This window comes from Cucurbita pepo, chromosome LG04 (genome assembly GCF_002806865.2).
Source record: "Cucurbita pepo subsp. pepo cultivar mu-cu-16 chromosome LG04, ASM280686v2, whole genome shotgun sequence".
In the NCBI taxonomy this organism is placed as follows: Eukaryota; Viridiplantae; Streptophyta; class Magnoliopsida; order Cucurbitales; family Cucurbitaceae; genus Cucurbita; species Cucurbita pepo.
This window is the reverse complement of record NC_036641.1, coordinates 4,879,575-4,897,375: the sequence shown is the minus strand read 5'-3', so window position 1 is coordinate 4,897,375 and position 17,801 is coordinate 4,879,575. Positions and strand designations below refer to the sequence as shown.

The following is a 17,801-nucleotide window of genomic DNA, read 5'->3' as shown; positions in this document are numbered from 1 at the left end:
AATTTTACTATATTAAATTTTTTATATTTTTCTTTTAATAAATTAATAATTTAAATAATAATAATAATAATAATACTCTTCAATTTTCAAAAATAAAATTATCCTTATTTTCAGTAATAGATTTGAATCCGTGACACCAAAGTTTTTAGTCCTTTGCTCTATCAACTATATATGTTTTTCTAGCTCGTTTATTGTCGAACTTGTTTATATACAAGAGAGATCGAAATCATTTTTTTTCTGGAGATAATTCGAGGATTACCTTGGTAGTTACTATGTGAGGTCAAAGTCAAACCATGAATTTCAATCAAAGAGCGAGAGAGAATTTCAATTAATGAGCGGGAGATAATGTTAGCGGGAAATTTGATTACATGAATCAAGCATAAAAGACTAAAAAAAATTAAGTAAGTACCAAATAAGGTAAAAAATCTGACACGGAATAAATCAAACCGAGGAAATCAAGGCACTAAATAGGAGAGAAAGTAACTTGGATTGAAAGCTAAGTTCCTTACTCGGTCTCATACGGAGCATGCGCTTAACGTGTCCTCAATCCAGATGATTCTGATAATAGAAAGGTAACTTGGATTGAAAGCTAAGTTCCTTACTCGGTCTCATACGGAGCATGAGCTTAACGTGTCCTCAATCCATATGATTTTGGTAATAGAAAGGTAACTTGGATTGAAAGCTAAGTTACTTACTCGGTCTCATACAGAGCATGCGCTTAACGTGTCCTCAATCCAGATGATTCTGGTCCATTCTTACTAATTTCTCTGCGCAACAAGTATCACGCGTGCAAGTTTAAGTTTTTCTTGGATTGCAGACCACATTCTTATCCTTCAAACAAATTTTTCCGTTATTAACACTTACCTTATCTGGTAGGTAGATAGAAAGAAAGAAAGTAAAACCGAAAATAATTTTCTTACTCAAAAAATAGTTCAAATTTAACTAAGAAATTATTAATTAGAAAAAAAAAAAAAAAATTCCAACAACCGAAATTAGCTCTAAAACTCTCTCATCATTTGAATGAAAAAAAAATGCAATCTAATAGAAAGACTAATTACCTTAATTGAGTAAGTCGAGATCAAACCTGTCTATCAAATGTATAATTATATCATAAATGTATATTTAAAATTAACAAGAAAATTTTGAACCTAAACCAATTTAGATAGATTCATAAGCCAACTCAAACTCGAAAAGGAAATCAAATTAGCTTAAAAGATCGTTTAAATAAAACGGGGCATCCTTCGATTCTCGACGTCGATGCCCCACACAAACCCTTTTCTAAAAACTAAAATAGAATAAGCATCAAAATTCATGGAAACCATCAATGATTTAAATGGAATTCATTTACGAGCATAAGAGTTTCTAGGAGTATGAATCAATGTAAGCCTTTTTCAAATGAGTAAAATCTTTGCTAAGGTTTTTAAAGCTATACAAAAGTAACAATCTCTAAGAAATATAGGAGAGCAGTTCACAGTTGATATCCCAAGTATTTCAAAGCACGGTTCGTTCTAAACGACATGGAACGAACGAACTGAGAACTAAAAGCATTTATGCTCAATGTTCGAGATGGAAAACGTATTCGGTCAAGCGCTGCAATTTGCTGGAATCTAACTTCTGCTCTGTCACAATTTGTTGTTTCTTCACAGTGAACATTTGAGAAGCAACATCAACAATCCATCCTTGCGGTGTTACATCTGCAAGTACAAACAGGGCGTCTTGTTTGTCAACTTAAGGTCTAAATAATATAGCCATCTGAAAACCAGCCTACTTCAACTAACATTATTGTCATCAAAATAATATAGCAATTATTATCTCCAAATACAGAAGGCATTTTGCAAAAAAGAACAGACCTACGAGATAGAGGTAATTTAAGCACGAAAGGCCAGAATGAATTTGTTTATCATAAAGAGATTCGTTGTTTCTGATTCTGTTCCCAAAGTTATGTCTTGGTCTAAGTGGAGATAGTATTTCTCTTCTTGCATCTCCATGAAGTTTTGAAAAATCTATTGAACGAACCGCACTCCTCAGTATACGTCGGGAGTCCATTGATGAGAAGGCCCGGATGGATATTACTGTCTAAAATTTCCACATCCTTCTAGAGGTAGAGGGTTTTCTTGTAGGCCTTGTCTTTTTTGTGATCTCTTCTACTCTGGGGTCTTTCTACCCTCTTCCATGGAAGGTCAAAATTCCAAAGAGGATCAAACTCTTCTTTGGTTGGCAACTCTTGCTTGGGGGTTAACACCTTGGACCATGTATTGAGGCATTCATCCGTTGTGGTGGAGCAGTAGTGGTGTCTCTCTACTGTTCACGATCGTAACATCCTAATTTAGACTTTCAGCTTCATAGGTATGCGACTCTGGTTCCAGAGGCATTTTAATGCATTTAATAACATCCAAAGGTCCTCTCCCCCAGTGAATCAAGCACAATTCAGCTCTATATCATCATGTATGGTCTATACATTAACAACCTTTGGAGCTGCCAAAGAAGATTCCCAGCTTCTGTCCTATGCCCTTTCCATGGATTTTTAGTAGGCGCGCCTTCGTTTCAAAGATTTTGAGTGATTTACAAGGCAACTTTGAAGGGGAATTCTCAAGACCAAGTGATATCCTTTCCCTCATCTCTCTATTATTTTTGGGTCATCCATTCAAAAAGGACAAAAGATCCTTTGGCTTTGTCATGTTCGTTTTTTCTTTTGGAATCCGCGTCTCTTTTAGCTAAAACTTGGTGCAAATTGTATCCTCCTTTTGGTAATTATAGTTTATCTGCCCTCTTTAATCAGTGGAGGTGTTTTTTTCACAAGATCAAGGGTATAAATCCTAACATCCTTTCTCCGTCAGATTTTCTCGTCTCGAAAAAGAGAAAGAAGGTCCACCACATCAAGCGGCCCTCTATCAGACGGGACGATGAAGACATAAGGAAATTGAAGAAGTAGCGTTTGAGGAAGGCAACACTGAAGCCACCAGATGCAACCTCTTGTTCAAAAGATGGTATGAAAATGAAACACAGAAAGACTCATCACCCACACAATGGTCCAACCAAAAATAAATTCTCAAGCAGTCCTAATAGAGAAATTGATAAATTTGAGAGAAAGAAGGAAATTGAGGAGAAATAGCTTTCCACTCAAAAGGGTGAGGGTCAAGTCTACAGATAATCACTCTATACCACAACAATTTCATCAAGAAAGCCTCATGACAGAATCTCAAGCTCCCAATTCCTAATCCTTAACCAAGTGGGAACCTCTCCCCTCAAAATTCTTACTCATTACTCATAGATGCTGAAATTCAAATAAGAGACAAGAAGTAACTAGCAAAAGAGGCTTACAATTTTTGGCTTCTTCCTCATTCATTCCCAAGAAGTGAGCTGTATCATGGATACTTATCGTAGAATAAGCAGACACCAGCAACTGAAACATTCTTTTTCTGTAAAGATCTGCAGCATGAAAACAAAGCTTATATTGATGTTTAATATTCATATCATATTTTTTTAAAGTTTCTTGATGTTAATTTTTCCTTTTTCTTAACAAGAAATAACTCTTTGTTCAAACGATCAAAAGTTATAAAAGTTCAAGGATACAAACTCCCATAGGGAGTGAAAAGAACAAAACACTCGGCCAAACTAAAAACACGTCCAAAGCAACCAAAGAGCAAAACAAGCTCTCTAAGAGCAAAAAGGACCCAACCAAACAAAGACCCCCCAAAAAAGCAAGTTTGTGTTGGAGGCTGGGGCTGGGGAATTCATTTTTACCTGTTTCAGACAACAGTACTAACAAGAAAACATGTCTGGTAGCTTCAAATTAACCACCCTCGTCTGAACAGCCTGATACAGGTTTTTTTTTTTCTCGTTATATTTCCTTTTTCCCCCTTTTTTCTTCTTTTATCCTCTTTTTTCTTTCATGAGATTTGGCATTTGAAGTTTAACACAGACACATCAAACAAGTTACTAGCATTGAAGTTAAAACAAGAGTTTTCAATCCCAAAAACTCTTAAGGTTTGGGATAGGAACTGAGGAATTTGGCATTGTTAAAACAGACAGTTTCTCCCTTAAGGTTTGGATCGGTACCAATGAAGTTCATGACGTTGTGGAGTGTAGGAGCCTTGCCTTTAGACAGTCACAACAAGGGCTTAATAAGTAGTATGCGGTTGTAACCATCCCATCAAAATACGGCAAATCAATTATAATTTATTAATTTTTAATTCAAACAAGTTGAGGACAAACTTGTTGCTTTTGTGTCTAACAAACTGCTCACATATAAACTTCTTATATTTTATAATTAGATTCACATTCACCTTATGTCATTCCAAGGTTCAATCATGCTTCCTCGTTTTTAGATGAAGTATCAGGAGCTAGACAACAGGCAACCTTACTCTCACCCTATAGGGATATTCCAATTTAATCCAAATGGTTTGAACTTAGTTTAAATTTGGTCCCTGTCGTTTTAAAAGTTTCAATTTGGTCCCTCCTGACTCAGTCAAATCTCACAAATTATCTTTATCATTACTCTCAATTTTTTTACATGGCAATATGATAATATTTTTCTATTTTAGTTGTGTAGGTTGATTGTATTAGAGTTTAAGGCTAAGTAAGAAATGTGAGGAAATAAGTAAATTTTTTTGTGGGTAAAACACAAATTCTGGGACGACATGTGAAGTTTGTTTATTTAACCTATAGAGGCCAAATTGAAACCAAGCCCAAGTCAGAGGGACCAAATGGAAACTTTTAAAACTATAGAAAAATTGAAACTAAGTCCAAAACACAAAGGCCAAACTAAAGCTTTTAAAACTATAGAGACCAAATTGAAACTAAGCCCAAACTACAGAAACTACATTGAAACTTCTAAAACCATGAGGACCAAATTGAAACTATACTCAAACCTAATATGTAATTTCATGAAAAGTTTCCCAAATATTCAATGGGAAAGTAATTTTATTTTCACAGTTTCTGGGTTCTTTTGCAGATGATGGAGGCTATTTATGGAATGGTTTTTTTCACCTAAAGATTCTTTGAAAGGTTGTCAAATCCTTTGGGTTTCTTTAATAGTCCCCATCATTTTCTGAAATGGCTTCTTCTCAATCCTGTCAAGAAGTTATGTGTGTGTTATCATATCATTTGTATGGGCAGTAGCATTTTATATCTCTTTCGGGGGGCACTCGGAGTTTGTCGGATTTCGGAAGGAATTAATGTGAATTTACTACCTACTTTCATATCACCAATGAAATATTTCGTTGCCTTCGAAAAGGAAAAAATTAAAGCGACTTGCCTGAAAATGCTGCTAATAGGCCTCGAACCTCTTGACACCAATCAAATCCATCAATAGCCTCATAAACACCCCCATGGTCCCGAATCCATAGCTTTTGGCCAATTTTCCAAACTGCAACCAGTTCTGGTCGGTTCTCTTTTATAGTGGAAGGTATTGCTTTCCAGAGAAATCGAGCACTATTGCTGCAAGAAACCACTTAACAGTTAACAGTCAGCCAATAATCCACAAATTCAGATAAGGAAACTCAACTTCAACCAAGTGTTATGATATTAACCTAATTACGAAAAAATTTAATGAAAGAACACAGGTTGGAAAATGAATGAACAAAAGATATCTGAAACAAAAATTGAGCGGTAAGCCCTGGCAGTGTATTTAAAAACAAATTACTCCGAAGTAACATTATAGAGCCAAGAAATAATTCATATTTCCTCAAGAACACTCCCAAGGAAACTGAAGACCAAGTACAATCAATGATAACATTATCTAACACAATTTTCTAGTTTGGTGCCCTAATCGTTAAAATTCCTTCAGGAGAGTAAAATCAACTAACCCAAGAATTAAAATGGCGCTTCAAAATACAAGATCCACAAAAGATTCAGCCAAGAAGTATTCTACTATTCTAAAAATTTGTTCACGATTTGAAGTGAAATGAATAGGAATCATGGAAAACGATCTTACATATCATCAACATAAAGGTAGCCAAGAAAATGGATTGTGTAAGGCCATTCATCCTGATAGGCAATGCCTTCAGCTGCAGCCTGTTAATTTAAACAAATCCCAGTGGATAAATCAAGCCAGGGTTTCGGAGAATCGAGGAACAAACAAAGTGAAACTTAAAGAGAAAAAAAGAAGAAAATTATCTGGCCTGAAGCATGAGTTCATCACAAATATCAGCGATCTTTTCGTAAGATTTGGAATCCAAGGCCTCAGTGAGACGAGCAAAATCCATGTTTCCTCTCTGGTCGCCTTTCTCGTCTCCTGCTGCCAACTATACTCTGCTCCTTCCTTCCTTCCTTCCACAATATATAATTCTTAAATTAATAAATAAATAAATATATATAAAAAAATATTATTTTTTTTTATTAATTTAATAATTTACTTATTAATACTTTAAAAAAATACCATATGTAATAACAAAAAAAAAAAAAAAATTAGTGAGATTAAGCATAATTTGAATAATAATTACATGGAGATATAAATGGAATCTAATTATTATATCTATAAAAGCGGCTATAAATGATTTTTTTTTCTTCAGGTCTCGGAAATTTCGATCCGACCATCAAGTCCATTTCGAGAATGGCTTAGGGTACCAATTTTCGGGAGCTAAAAGTATACCAACGTCATCGTAGTTGAAGCATAGTTTACGAGACTTAGGTTAATAAATAAGGTAAATAGGTAAAGCTGCTAATGAATGGACTCACATATTCAATCTTCTTCTCTGGCAAAGGGACGTAGGGGCAAACAACGTCCAAGCTATGATCTTTACGTTATCAATAAATTTCTAACCAGGTAGACTGCGGAAAACAAGCCTCGAGAGATTTACTATTCCAACCATCTTTTGATCTTTACGTTATCAATAAATTTCTATTTTACCATATGTTAATGGGACGAGAATTTTTTAGATTAAGGGTCAATTGAGTCCAATAATTGTAATTAATATAGATGTGACTCTTCCAATGAAAGTAGTTATACATGGCCAGCAATTTGATTCAGGTATAAAAGTAAAAAATTGACTTTTGAAATTCAATTTTCGATTTATAAAATTACCAAGCAAAAGTGAAAAAAATCCTCTATTATTCTATAATTTTTATTGTATCACAATAAAACCTCGAGAATTTAGAAGCTTATTTTAGCTTACGTCTATCACAATATAAAACTTCGAGAATTTAGAAGCTTATTTTAGCTCACGTCTATTTTTTTTACGTAAATCGATACTGTGATGTCCACTTTGGGTGGGGAGGACAACAAACCACATTTTACAAGAGTGTGGAAACCTCAACCTAGCAGACACTTTTTAAAATCTTGATGAAAGCCCGAAAAGGAAAGCCCAAAGAAGACAATATGTGTTAGCAGTGGATTTGGGTCGTTACAAATGGTATCAGAGCCAGACACTGGACGATATGCCAGCCTTCTCGTTGTTCCCTGAAGGGGATAGACACGAGGCGGTGTGCCAGTAAGAACGCTAACCCCCAAATGGGGTGAATTTGGAGGCGGTCCCAGATCGATTGGAGGAAGGAAAGAGTGGATTGTAATGTTCCCACCTTGGCGTTGGTTGGGGAGGAGAACAACTCACGCTCTTGCCTTATATATTAAATAAAAAATATATCTTTTAAATCATTTTGCTTGACCATTTTAGCTGTGAATTTAATCATATTTTAATGCTATGAAATTATGAACTGAAATTTCTCAGAAAAAAAGATCTCTTAGTAGTCAGAACGCAGCTCAACTCAAACAAAGAATGAACACAAAATCCATGCGAACGCAGATCAAAAACCGAATTCATTTGCCATTGGAAGCTGCAAATGGAAGAATCAAGAAAAAAAAAAGAATCAGTACCGTTTGCAATCTGATATCTGCGCGAACAACAGAGAGATTTCATTCCATGTCCATGAATTCAAAGACGCCGCGCCTCATTCGGACGAGGATGACTGTCTTCAACATCAATATCGTCTGAATTTCTTTCGCCGAATCCTAAACTCATCCAATCCAATGGCTCGTACTCCTCCACTGTTCTTCCCGTCATATCGTCTTCCGACTTCATCATCCTCCCTGAATCGCTGGCTTCCTCGCCGCTGATCAACGGCGTCGGTGTCGGTGTCACCGTGTTCTCATTTTGCATCGTTGGAGTTAAATCACTTGAAATCGTCGGCGGATATCCAGGACTAACTGATGGCGAAGAAATCGCTGGCGATTCGACCGGGAAATTCGATTGCTCTGACGAAGGACCAAGAAATACGCGATTGAAAGGAAGATCTACAGTTTTGTTTGAAGAACTACTCGGACTAATTGGCGGTGAAACTGGCGACTGGTCGATTGAGCGATCAGCAGGCGAAACTGTGAAATCTCTGTTGTCGTTGAAACCTAGATCGATTTGAGGCGGAAAGCTCCTTGGACCGCTAGGGCGAAACCGCGAAAGAGGAGGAGGAGAACCGTACGTATATCCGTTCTGCGAATGGAGACTGAGAATACCTCCCAAGCCATGGACCACAACGTGACGACCGTAATACAGTCCAGGCAGAACGACATTGATGCCGTTAACGGAAATGGCGTCAGAGCGAGATCCGCGGTGGCAGCGAGTAACAGAAACGTACTGCGAGCGAAGAAGAGTCGGAATCGCTACCTGAGATGGCAAGCTGTTGAGATCCGAAACAGAGAGTCGGCGAGGGAGGCCGTGGTAGCGGAGAGTGGCGGTGTAAACGGAGGCGGACTGAGTCATAGCTAGGGCAAAGAGAGAAGAGTCGGTGGGAGCGAAGAGGGTAAAGGAGGCGTTGTCGGCGGCGGAGAGGAGGTCAAGTTGGAGGTCGGAAGTGGTTATGGCGTTGGAGAAGAGGTTGTAGCCTCGTGCTCTGACAATGGAGAGCATTGCATCGAGTTCTTGCGTTGGAATGGAGGTGACAATGGAGTTTTTGTTGAAGAAAAACGAAAGCATGAGGAGAGCAACATAGCCATGGAGTCCGATCTTGATTCGGAGTTGAAACGCCATTGATGAGAGCTTCAAGAATCAAGAACGAAGGTAGTTGCGTCGCTGCCGTTCCAAGTTAGTACTCCCATGTCTTCAGCGCCTTTTTATCCTCTTTTTCATTTTTATTTATTAATCCTTAATTATTGTTTTATTTTAATTATTTTATATATTATGTTATTATATATATCCTTAATTTTCTATACTATATGGGACTTTTTGTTCATTTTTTTAATAATTTAATTCCATTAATTTATATGGGTTTATTGTTAAAAAAAAATATAATAATTTTGATTATTTTATTATGGTATAAAAATTACTATGTTATTCCTATAATCGTGATTTCAAAATTATGTTTAATAATAATAATTTAAAGTATCCATAGTATATGGATAAGGTTAGATGTACTTGTAAGCTCTCTTCTTAGAAGATCTGGTTCACAATCTACTTGTAGGCTCTCTCCGCATCCTAATTTAACAGGTTCCCACGACCTTTTAATTCGATTCTAGGACATCTGGTTCTAATGTTAGTCCCTTGGAGCTTGTCCCTTGGGTTTCACCTGTTCATCGTCCTTTCATTAGACACCTAGAGGTTCCTTAGGCCAAGCTGATATGACCGGTATCTCTCGATGAGGCGCTACCTTTACATGGCTATTTAGGACTACATGATATCAGAGCCAGACACTAGACGATGTGTCAACTTTCTCGCTGTTCCCCGAAGGGCAGTAGACACGAGGCGGTGTGCCAGTAAGAACAGTAAGGACGTTGGGCCCCAAAGGGGAGTGGATTTGGGGGCGGTCCCACGTCGATTGGAGGAAGGAAAGAGTGCCAGCGAGTACACTGGGCCTCGAAGGGGGGTGGATTGTGATGTCCCACATTGATTGGGGAAGAGAACAAACCACCCATTACAAGGGTGTGAAAACCTTACTCTAGCATACACGTTTTAAAGCCTTGAGGGAAAGCCCAAAGCATAGCTAGCGGTGGATCTGGGTCATTACATTAGATTAAGTATATAAATAATATTGTGACACACTTGTAAAAACTCGACTAAAAAATATTTAATCTTTTTTTATAAATTCGTTAGTTGAGAATAATATATTTTACACGGTGATAATATGCAACTCAATATTAATCTTAAGCTAGTTATAGTCATTTGTTCATTTAAATAAATAAAATAATAAAATAGAATTAGAACGAGTTAAACTTCGAATAAATCAGGGATGCTCGTGATTGAGTTGAAATATATTTTTAAACCCAATCTAACAGCTTATAATATTTCTAGATTGTATTGGATCGGGTTGTTTGGATCATATATTTAAATTTTTTATTTTATAAAAAGTAAAATGTTAACGAATAAATATTTATTTATTTTTAAATATAATTAGAATTTGTACATGTAAGTACATATTTTAAAAAATTATCTTTCAAATAGTTAAAAATTGCAAAAAAAAATTATTTTTTTAAATTAATAATAAATTTGGTTCGGTTCAACTCAATTTAATTGTATAAACACGTTTAAAATAAATAATTAATAATCTATCACATTATAACTTAATTAGATTATAATTTAAAATAAATAATAAACAATTAATTGATTAATTAATTAAGAAAAGAAAAAGAAAAACAACCGACCGACTTATTCATATATATATATATATGTAATGTGTAAGCAATCGTATGTGTTGCGTCCGTCGATAACTTACCCTTCGTCTAGCTTTCAACGGACGTACTCTCTAATGGCGAAATCAGTTTCCACCAGCAGGAATCGAAGATTCCAGACCTCCATCTTCTCCGATTCTGAAATCGACGTCGCCATACAGCTTATTCATCTCAGCGAAGACTCCGATTACCATGACGAACTCACCGCCTCCTCTACCAGTTGCAGCGACGACAAATCCCTCGCCTCCGCCTCCAACTCCAACGCCGATGAAATGGAAGACGATGGAAGAAACAACGGCCGCCGCGGAACTACAACCACTCTGATAGAAGACATCTACGAAGAAATCGGAGACGGCGTGAATCGGAGGCGGAGGAAGCGACGGTCGCGTTCGGTTTACGAGATTTACAAATTGACGAAGCCTGTGATTTTTGTGAAGTAAATGGAGGAGGAATCGCGATGCGGAAATCGCGTATGTATGCTCTCTAACTTTTTGTTCGCTAATTTTCCTGAATCGAATCCTAACTGCCTGTGTTATCTCTGTGCATAGATGTGTATGTAAAGTTATAAATCGTTTATAGTACTTTTCGGCTTTCTTTGCGTGAAACTTAACGGATGTTCTCGCTCATCGTCTGATCTATTTTGCTTTTCGTTGCTGGTTCACTGGAAGATGTGGAATATAATAAGTGTGTGAACGATACTTTCGTGTATTTCGAGTGTTTTCTGATCCTTTCTCGAAGTCTAGTTTCTTAAGAGGAAAGGAACAATTAGTTGTTAGTTCTTGAACAAGGAGGTTAAATAAAGATGAATACGCTTTTGTGAAGTGAGATTTGATCGAATGCTTGAATCTGATGTCTAAAATCAGCCTTTGCATCATCGTTCTTTATCACTACGTTCGATTCAAGTAGCTNCCTTTTTTTTTTTTTTTTTTCTTCCATTTGACGGTTTCAATTCTGCTCCCACAGTCCAAAGAGGACTAGGTCTTTGTCTTTCCTTTCCTTTTTCCTTCTCTTCTTTTCCTCGTAGTGATAAAGATGAAATTGCTATGGAATTTGTGGATGAAGATGAAATTGCTAGAGAAGGAGGTGTTCATGGCTGACCTGATTTTGAATTGGAAAAGTTAATAAAATTCTAGAAAATGGATAATTGAATTTCATCCAAGAACAAAACTGGAATCTGAAATAAGGTGAAATTATAAATCAAATCCTTGTTATTTGGATTGAAATATTTCTTATGTTTTATTGATTCCTGTAGTGTATTAAAAAGAATTCATATTTCTTTTATTTTTGTATGTCTGAATTTCTACTCCTAACGTGAAAAAGAGCTATCATGGAAAAGATCGAAATAAATTGCAAAATCTGGTAAATTTGAAAATTTTGAATTTATATAATGAAATTAAAAAAATATATATATCTTATTCCTTAAATATGATAAATTTGGTGGTTAAAATATTTTTAACTTTATTAGGTTTTAATTCAAAAGTCTTCTTTATTTTTGAAATAACGTGACTATTTTAGCATTAAAAATATACCCATTCATAAGAATAAGAATAAAAAATAAAAAAATAAAATTAAAAAAATACATGCAATTATTATTATATATATATATTTTGACGTTTTTAATTGTTTCACTAACAATTTAATTTTTTAATTTTTTTTTAAAAAAATTGATATTCTTGGGAGACATTTTTTTTAACTCAATTTAATTATTTGAATTATTTGAATAGTAATTTTAATAGTAATTAGAATCATTTATTCAAATTTTTAAAATAAAAATGTAAAAATATCTATTTATTTACTTTTTTAAGCATTCAATTAAAATGATAATTTATATTTTACTTTTAATAGTAATGCAAGAATAAATAATTAAAAAAACAATTATAAAAAATATTGTATATAAATTTTTTAATTAATAATAAACTTGAATTGGTTTAATTTAACTCAATGTACAAAAAATCTTAAATTTTTATTTATTTAATTGAATACCGATTAAATAAGTTGATAATTTAATTCGATTTGATTTGATTGGATTTTTCTAATTCGGTTGAGAAAAGAATTATTAAAATTTAGAAAAAAAAAAAGGCAAAAGAACCAAAAGTCGTGTGCCACGTATTGTTTTTTTTTCTCTTGTGTTTACTTGAATTAAATTTTAAAAACTTATATTAAAATTTAAAATATTTTCCCATTTGGCATATTCCAACGAGTTAAAATATTATAATCTTTCAAATTTATATCACTAAATAAGAGATGAATTAAAAAATAAAAAGAGATATAAAAAATAATTAGAATTTTAAGTTTTAGTCTATTCAAATAACTCGATCATAATTATATTCCAAGGTAAAAAATCAAGTTCTATATCTATTTTGGTGTTTACATTTTTAATGTCTTATCGTTTTAATTTTTATACTTTCAGAAAATTCATAATGTATATTGTCATAGAATTTCAAGACAGACAATAAACAAGATTCTTAATACGTTCTATTTATGTCCCATTTGATCTATAATATAGTCTAAAAATACCAAAAATACCATGATTATTATTAAAGTCTATAGTTTTATATACATATAATTAAACACGGTCACCGAAAGAAAAATTTTAATTATTCATATGAAATATGAATCTAAATCATTCATACCGTACAAAACATGAGAGTAAAAGTATTATATACAACAATTTTTTATAAAACTATATCATGAAATATAAATCTTTAGAAAAAAAAAATACTAATATTTCACAAATATTCACAAATTGATCATAGATGATATCAGTTACGCCAATTATTAATTTATTAATTTATACTTGTGAGGTAATGTGTAAAATTGTACAAATTGCTCGTATCAAATAACATAGATGAGGCACGAGAATACCCCTTAAGCATGGATTCATCTCAAAATTCGGGTACGTGATTGAACATAAAATCAGAATAAGAGGTCCTATGTTCGAACTTTTTTAGTTAGTTAAGGTTCAATAACTAAGGCTCGCTCGCAACGAGCTCACAATCCAAAGATGAACACTACCATAGACACAACATCCAAGCATATACCTAAGCACTTTCATCAAGAGAGGAAGGAATACATAATGGCATTAAGTTAAAAAAAAAATGTCATCCCAAATTACACGAATTACACGAAGTGTGAGAACGTGAGAACAATCGAGTCAAATTCACGACTTAAAAGAAAACTAAACATTTACTTTTTTTCTTCATTTTGGACAAATATTTTAATTATTTAGAGCCAATGGCAAATGACAATTTGGGGCGTGATTTGTTTTTACCCAAAAGCTTCATCTGGTTAAGTCGCTGTTCATCTTCTTCCTGTTTTTTCCTCTTAATGGCTTCTTCTTTCTTCCTTTGTAGCTCTTCAAGTTCCCTATATCTCTCCTCCTCCCTCTGTTGTCTCTCTAAAGCCTCACTTCTCTGAGCCTCTTCTACTCTCCTCCGCCTCTCCTCCACCATCCTTTCTACTTCTTCCTTCTCTTTTCTAGCTTCTTCCTACAAAACCAATTACTACTTCTTAGACATCTACCCGAACCAAATCGAACCGAACCAATGAAATCAAGATGTATGTATATTGCATGCATGAGAAATAAATGTACCTCTTTCCGTTGGGCCTCGATAAGGGCAGCTTCCTTTTCCTTCTCAAGTTGAGCTGCCACTTCTTCGTTAAGCCTTCTCCGTCCCTCCTCCATCTTACTGTTAATTTCCACCTTAACGTCATCGTCGTTCAGGCTCGCTTCGACTTTCTTACGAATGGCTTCTTCCAATCTTTTTGTTGTCTCTTTTTCAAGAAATTTAGCCTCTGTCACCTTTTGTCGCCTGAGAGAAGAATGAATATTTGAGAAAACAGCTAACCATGGCTTATATACTTTGTAAATGCAACACACCTGAAGCATCCTCCAATTCAATCAAAGATTAAAAGACAACATACTTATCATGCCTCGTTGGTCCACTGTTTTTTCCTCTCCGGGTTTATATAAGCATTATAATAAATTAACAAACTAACCTCCATGACGATAAGAGCACTAAAACATGCTTATCCTTTTAGGGCATACCTCTAATTCAATCCTGATCCATACAAAAGAGTTACAAAACTGGTGAACAGCATATTAACGATGCACCAAATTGATCATCAAATATAACAAGTCTATAGCAGTATCTTCCTTCAGAAAAGCCTGTGGAGAAGAATGTCAAGTAACCTGTCGCAGTTTTAAAACTGATCACTAGAAAAACTCAAATTCTTATACTAGAGCATTCTTTGAATGGGGAATATATTAGTTTTTTTTTTTTCTTTCTTGTTCCTAGAGAATTATCAATGTAGCTCTAGAACATCGAAATGGCAAAAGTTCCTTCCATTTTTGTGGTTAAGGAAAAAGTCAAAACTACGACTCCCTTAAACTAAAACAGTGGGGATTTCATGTTTCTGAGGTTCCTAAAGAATTATCAAACTCAAACTAGTCAGAAAATACTGTCATCCTGAAAGTTTAACTTCACAAATCACAAGTGTCGGACCGTACATATAATTCATAATGAGTCAGCATGATAAAGGCCGACAGTTAAGCAGAACAGCCTACCAGTTGGAGAAGCCAGACTAGATAAATTATTTGCAAGCAGGAAACAGCCATAGAGAGAACTACTGAAAACTGTAAGTCTAAAAAATTAACACGAATATAAATCAACCAGTTATTACAGTACGAAGAATACTAGAAGGGAGGCCAAAGTCAGAGATAGAATAACTTCCACACAGCAGGAGACGGACCATTGCTTGTTATTGACCTCACAAAAGAACCAGCAACAAAAAGTATCACCGGACATATGAGGTGTCTGGAAATAGAACAAAAAGAATTGCACTACATCTAACACGAGAAATAAGAAACGAAACAAATGGGACACGACCAACCCTCCAGTCAGGAAGGTAAAAGGCTTAAAATTTTGATGAAAAAAATAAAGATAAGACCATGTAAACAACTAGGTTGTCGTTCCAACTGCTTTTAGATCATTTTCTAGCTAAAGAGTAATCATTATTTTGGATATTTGTTACAGACACCACTGATACTCAGGACATTACTCACTTAACCATTCTAACGTGGGATGTTGTAATGCCATCATTTTTCATGGCAATAGATTAGGTTAATGCCCACAAAAAACTTAAACGATCTACCGAATACAATAAATGATAAAATTTAACAACAGTATATTATATGATCCTGCAGATTAAACCAAGGAAAATTTAGAGGCAGAAAAAAGAACATAAATCAGTGAGACAGTTAACTACCGTTTTCTCTCTTCCTCTTCCTTTCTGAATTTTTCGCTGGTACTTTTCTGCTCAATGGATCCAGGGCTAGATCCAGAAGATCTAGGATGCAGAGATGATGAGGAACTTCGTCGTCTTTGCTTCCTGTAACTCCTTGAAGTTGGAGAACGACTTCTATGGCGTCTTGGTGTTCGTGAACTTCTATGGCGTCTTGGGGAAATTGAGCGGCTTTTTCTTCTGTATAATGAATAGGAATTATTGAGCTAGAGATAAAAAGACTTTATTATAATATTATACAGAGGTAAGTATCAAGCTAGCCTACCACTTAGCACAGTACAGTTACCTCATACATTGTTAAGAATAAACCTTTGTGAGCTCCATCTTTTATCACATCACATGAAGAAGCAAAGTCACAATCGAGCAATGACAGGACACCCATCAGCACCCATAACCTGGTCACTTCCCATGTGATAGGAAGAACTGACTTATTTCTCAATTATGTTACCAAGTTCATGTCTATTCTGTTTGCTTTACACCATATTTTAGAGTTTTTCCCCAAAGACTTAAATTTTCTCCCTCACTCACTGTTTTCAACAAACGATTATGCCACAAATGTTTCTCAAAGATTAAATACCATCCAGAGATACTTGACGATTATGCCACAATAATCAGAAATTTTATGTGAAATTCAAATTAGCAAATCACAAGTACAGCCTACCAATCATGAGCACATAAACAATAAAAGAGGTCGAGAAGATCTGGAAGATATGACTCAATCTGAAAAGAGAACGTCAAGAAAGCCTAGCTGTTCTTTTTAAATGAGAATGAAGCAAAAAAGATATCCAAACCTAACTTCGACTATTTATATATAAAGATCAGTTTTTGTAAGTAAACAATAAAATAAACACGAAAACCCAATAAGCACAGCAACAAAGATACTAATACTGTTTCCTGTCAGTATTATAATAATCAGAATATACCATAAACGAGCCTTCAATTAGTGTAATCAAAGTCCTCTTACCTCATCACAGAACAAGTCCAAGAGAAAAGTAAATTTAGGGCAACACTGAATAGCCTTCATATTAGACAGAAAAACGGGGAAATTTTCAGCAAAAGGGGCAAGATTCATGCAGAAACTCCGATGTCAGTGAAATCCAAATCGCATCAGAAGACATGGTGTCGTTCTTTTCATAAATTGTTACCGATTATTCACGCGATTAAACGAAAGTAAATAAAACTAAGAACATAAACGGGATCACCTGCTATAAGATGAATACGGTGAACGACTTCTGTCTCTTCGACTTCTCCTGGAATACCTATGCCCTAAGGGGGATGGTGAATGCCTCCGCCTATACGAAGGTGATCGAGATCGAGATAAATCCCGAGGCATCGTGTATCAACAAGAACAAATCTTCCACTCTGTAAACAAATTACTTCCCTTAGTACTAACATAATCTTAACAACAAACAATCAATAAACATCCAGAAACTGGATTTAAGGAAGCCACAACTTCTTCTTCGATTTCCATAAATCACATAGCAACAAAACAAGAAGAACCAACAATTCAACGAATAAAAAAGGTCAAACCGGACGCTCGATTCAGGAAGCAGACGGACGGAAATATCCACAAAGAGGCTGCATGAAAAGCAGCGAAAACCCTACTACAGAGACAGGAGTAGCATAAAGGGCAATTGAAACCCTAATTAGACGCAAAAAAGAGGACCATACTGGGAAGCAGAGATGTATATTACCAAGAATCGCTGCTGCTGCCGTAGTTCCAATCCAGATTGAGGAGTCGTAATTGAGGAGAATCTGGATGAAGGAATCGGCGGTGATAGGGATGGCGGAGAAGAACTGATGCGAGTCGTACCTCTCCTCCGTCTTCGTCGTCGCTCCGATTGGAATGCCAAAGCTGAAAGAAACCGTCGTCTCTAGTAATCCGAAGAGACCCTAAAATTGT

General features: G+C 35.2%; 3 protein-coding genes across 6 annotated transcripts; all 3 read right to left on the bottom strand.

Moving 5' to 3' along the window:
- Positions 1-1,316: 1,316 nt before the first annotated feature.
- On the bottom strand, positions 1,317-6,269 carry LOC111793552 (COP9 signalosome complex subunit 8-like). Its single transcript, XM_023675482.1, has 5 exons — positions 6,123-6,269; positions 5,936-6,015; positions 5,258-5,439; positions 3,322-3,429; positions 1,317-1,694 (listed from the first exon to the last, which is right to left on the bottom strand). Exons 1-5 carry the CDS (start codon positions 6,204-6,206, stop codon positions 1,555-1,557), a joined length of 594 nt encoding a protein of 197 aa, XP_023531250.1. The 5' UTR covers positions 6,207-6,269; the 3' UTR covers positions 1,317-1,554.
- Positions 6,270-7,679: 1,410 nt separating this feature from the next.
- On the bottom strand, positions 7,680-9,055 carry LOC111793551. Its single transcript, XM_023675481.1, has one exon. It carries the CDS (start codon positions 8,958-8,960, stop codon positions 7,872-7,874), a length of 1,089 nt encoding a protein of 362 aa, XP_023531249.1. The 5' UTR covers positions 8,961-9,055; the 3' UTR covers positions 7,680-7,871.
- Positions 9,056-13,651: 4,596 nt separating this feature from the next.
- Positions 13,652-17,801, bottom strand: LOC111792618 (uncharacterized protein At1g10890-like). Of its 4 annotated transcripts, XM_023674139.1 has the most exons (7): positions 17,593-17,801; positions 17,429-17,502; positions 17,101-17,260; positions 16,192-16,293; positions 15,863-16,078; positions 14,187-14,406; positions 13,652-14,082 (listed from the first exon to the last, which is right to left on the bottom strand). In XM_023674139.1, exons 3-7 carry the CDS (start codon positions 17,229-17,231, stop codon positions 13,816-13,818), a joined length of 936 nt encoding a protein of 311 aa, XP_023529907.1. In that variant the 5' UTR covers positions 17,232-17,260; positions 17,429-17,502; positions 17,593-17,801; the 3' UTR covers positions 13,652-13,815. The 4 variants fall into 4 exon arrangements, with proteins under 4 accessions (XP_023529907.1, XP_023529906.1, XP_023529908.1 ...); XM_023674138.1 differs by lacking the exon at positions 17,429-17,502 and having other exon boundaries at positions 17,593-17,800; XM_023674140.1 differs by lacking the exons at positions 16,192-16,293; positions 17,429-17,502 and having other exon boundaries at positions 17,593-17,799.

Excerpts from the sequence above, each read along its gene's own strand:
- LOC111793551 (XM_023675481.1), bottom strand. The coding sequence starts at position 8,960 with ATGGCGTTTCAACTCCGAATCAAGATCGGACTCCATGGCTATGTTGCT.
- LOC111793552 (XM_023675482.1), bottom strand. The coding sequence starts at position 6,206 with ATGGATTTTGCTCGTCTCACTGAGGCCTTGGATTCCAAATCTTACGAA. Across the intron at positions 5,440-5,935 it reads TACCTTTATGTTGATGATAT|CAATAGTGCTCGATTTCTCT; the intron begins GTAAGATCGTTT and ends GGTTTCTTGCAG. Across the intron at positions 3,430-5,257 it reads CCTATTAGCAGCATTTTCAG|ATCTTTACAGAAAAAGAATG; the intron begins GCAAGTCGCTTT and ends TTCATGCTGCAG.
- LOC111792618 (XM_023674139.1), bottom strand. The coding sequence starts at position 17,231 with ATGCCTCGGGATTTATCTCGATCTCGATCACCTTCGTATAGGCGGAGG. Across the intron at positions 16,079-16,191 it reads AAAGGTTTATTCTTAACAAT|AAGAAAAAGCCGCTCAATTT; the intron begins GTATGAGGTAAC and ends TTCATTATACAG. Across the intron at positions 14,083-14,186 it reads TCGAGGCCCAACGGAAAGAG|GAAGAAGCTAGAAAAGAGAA; the intron begins GTACATTTATTT and ends TTGGTTTTGTAG.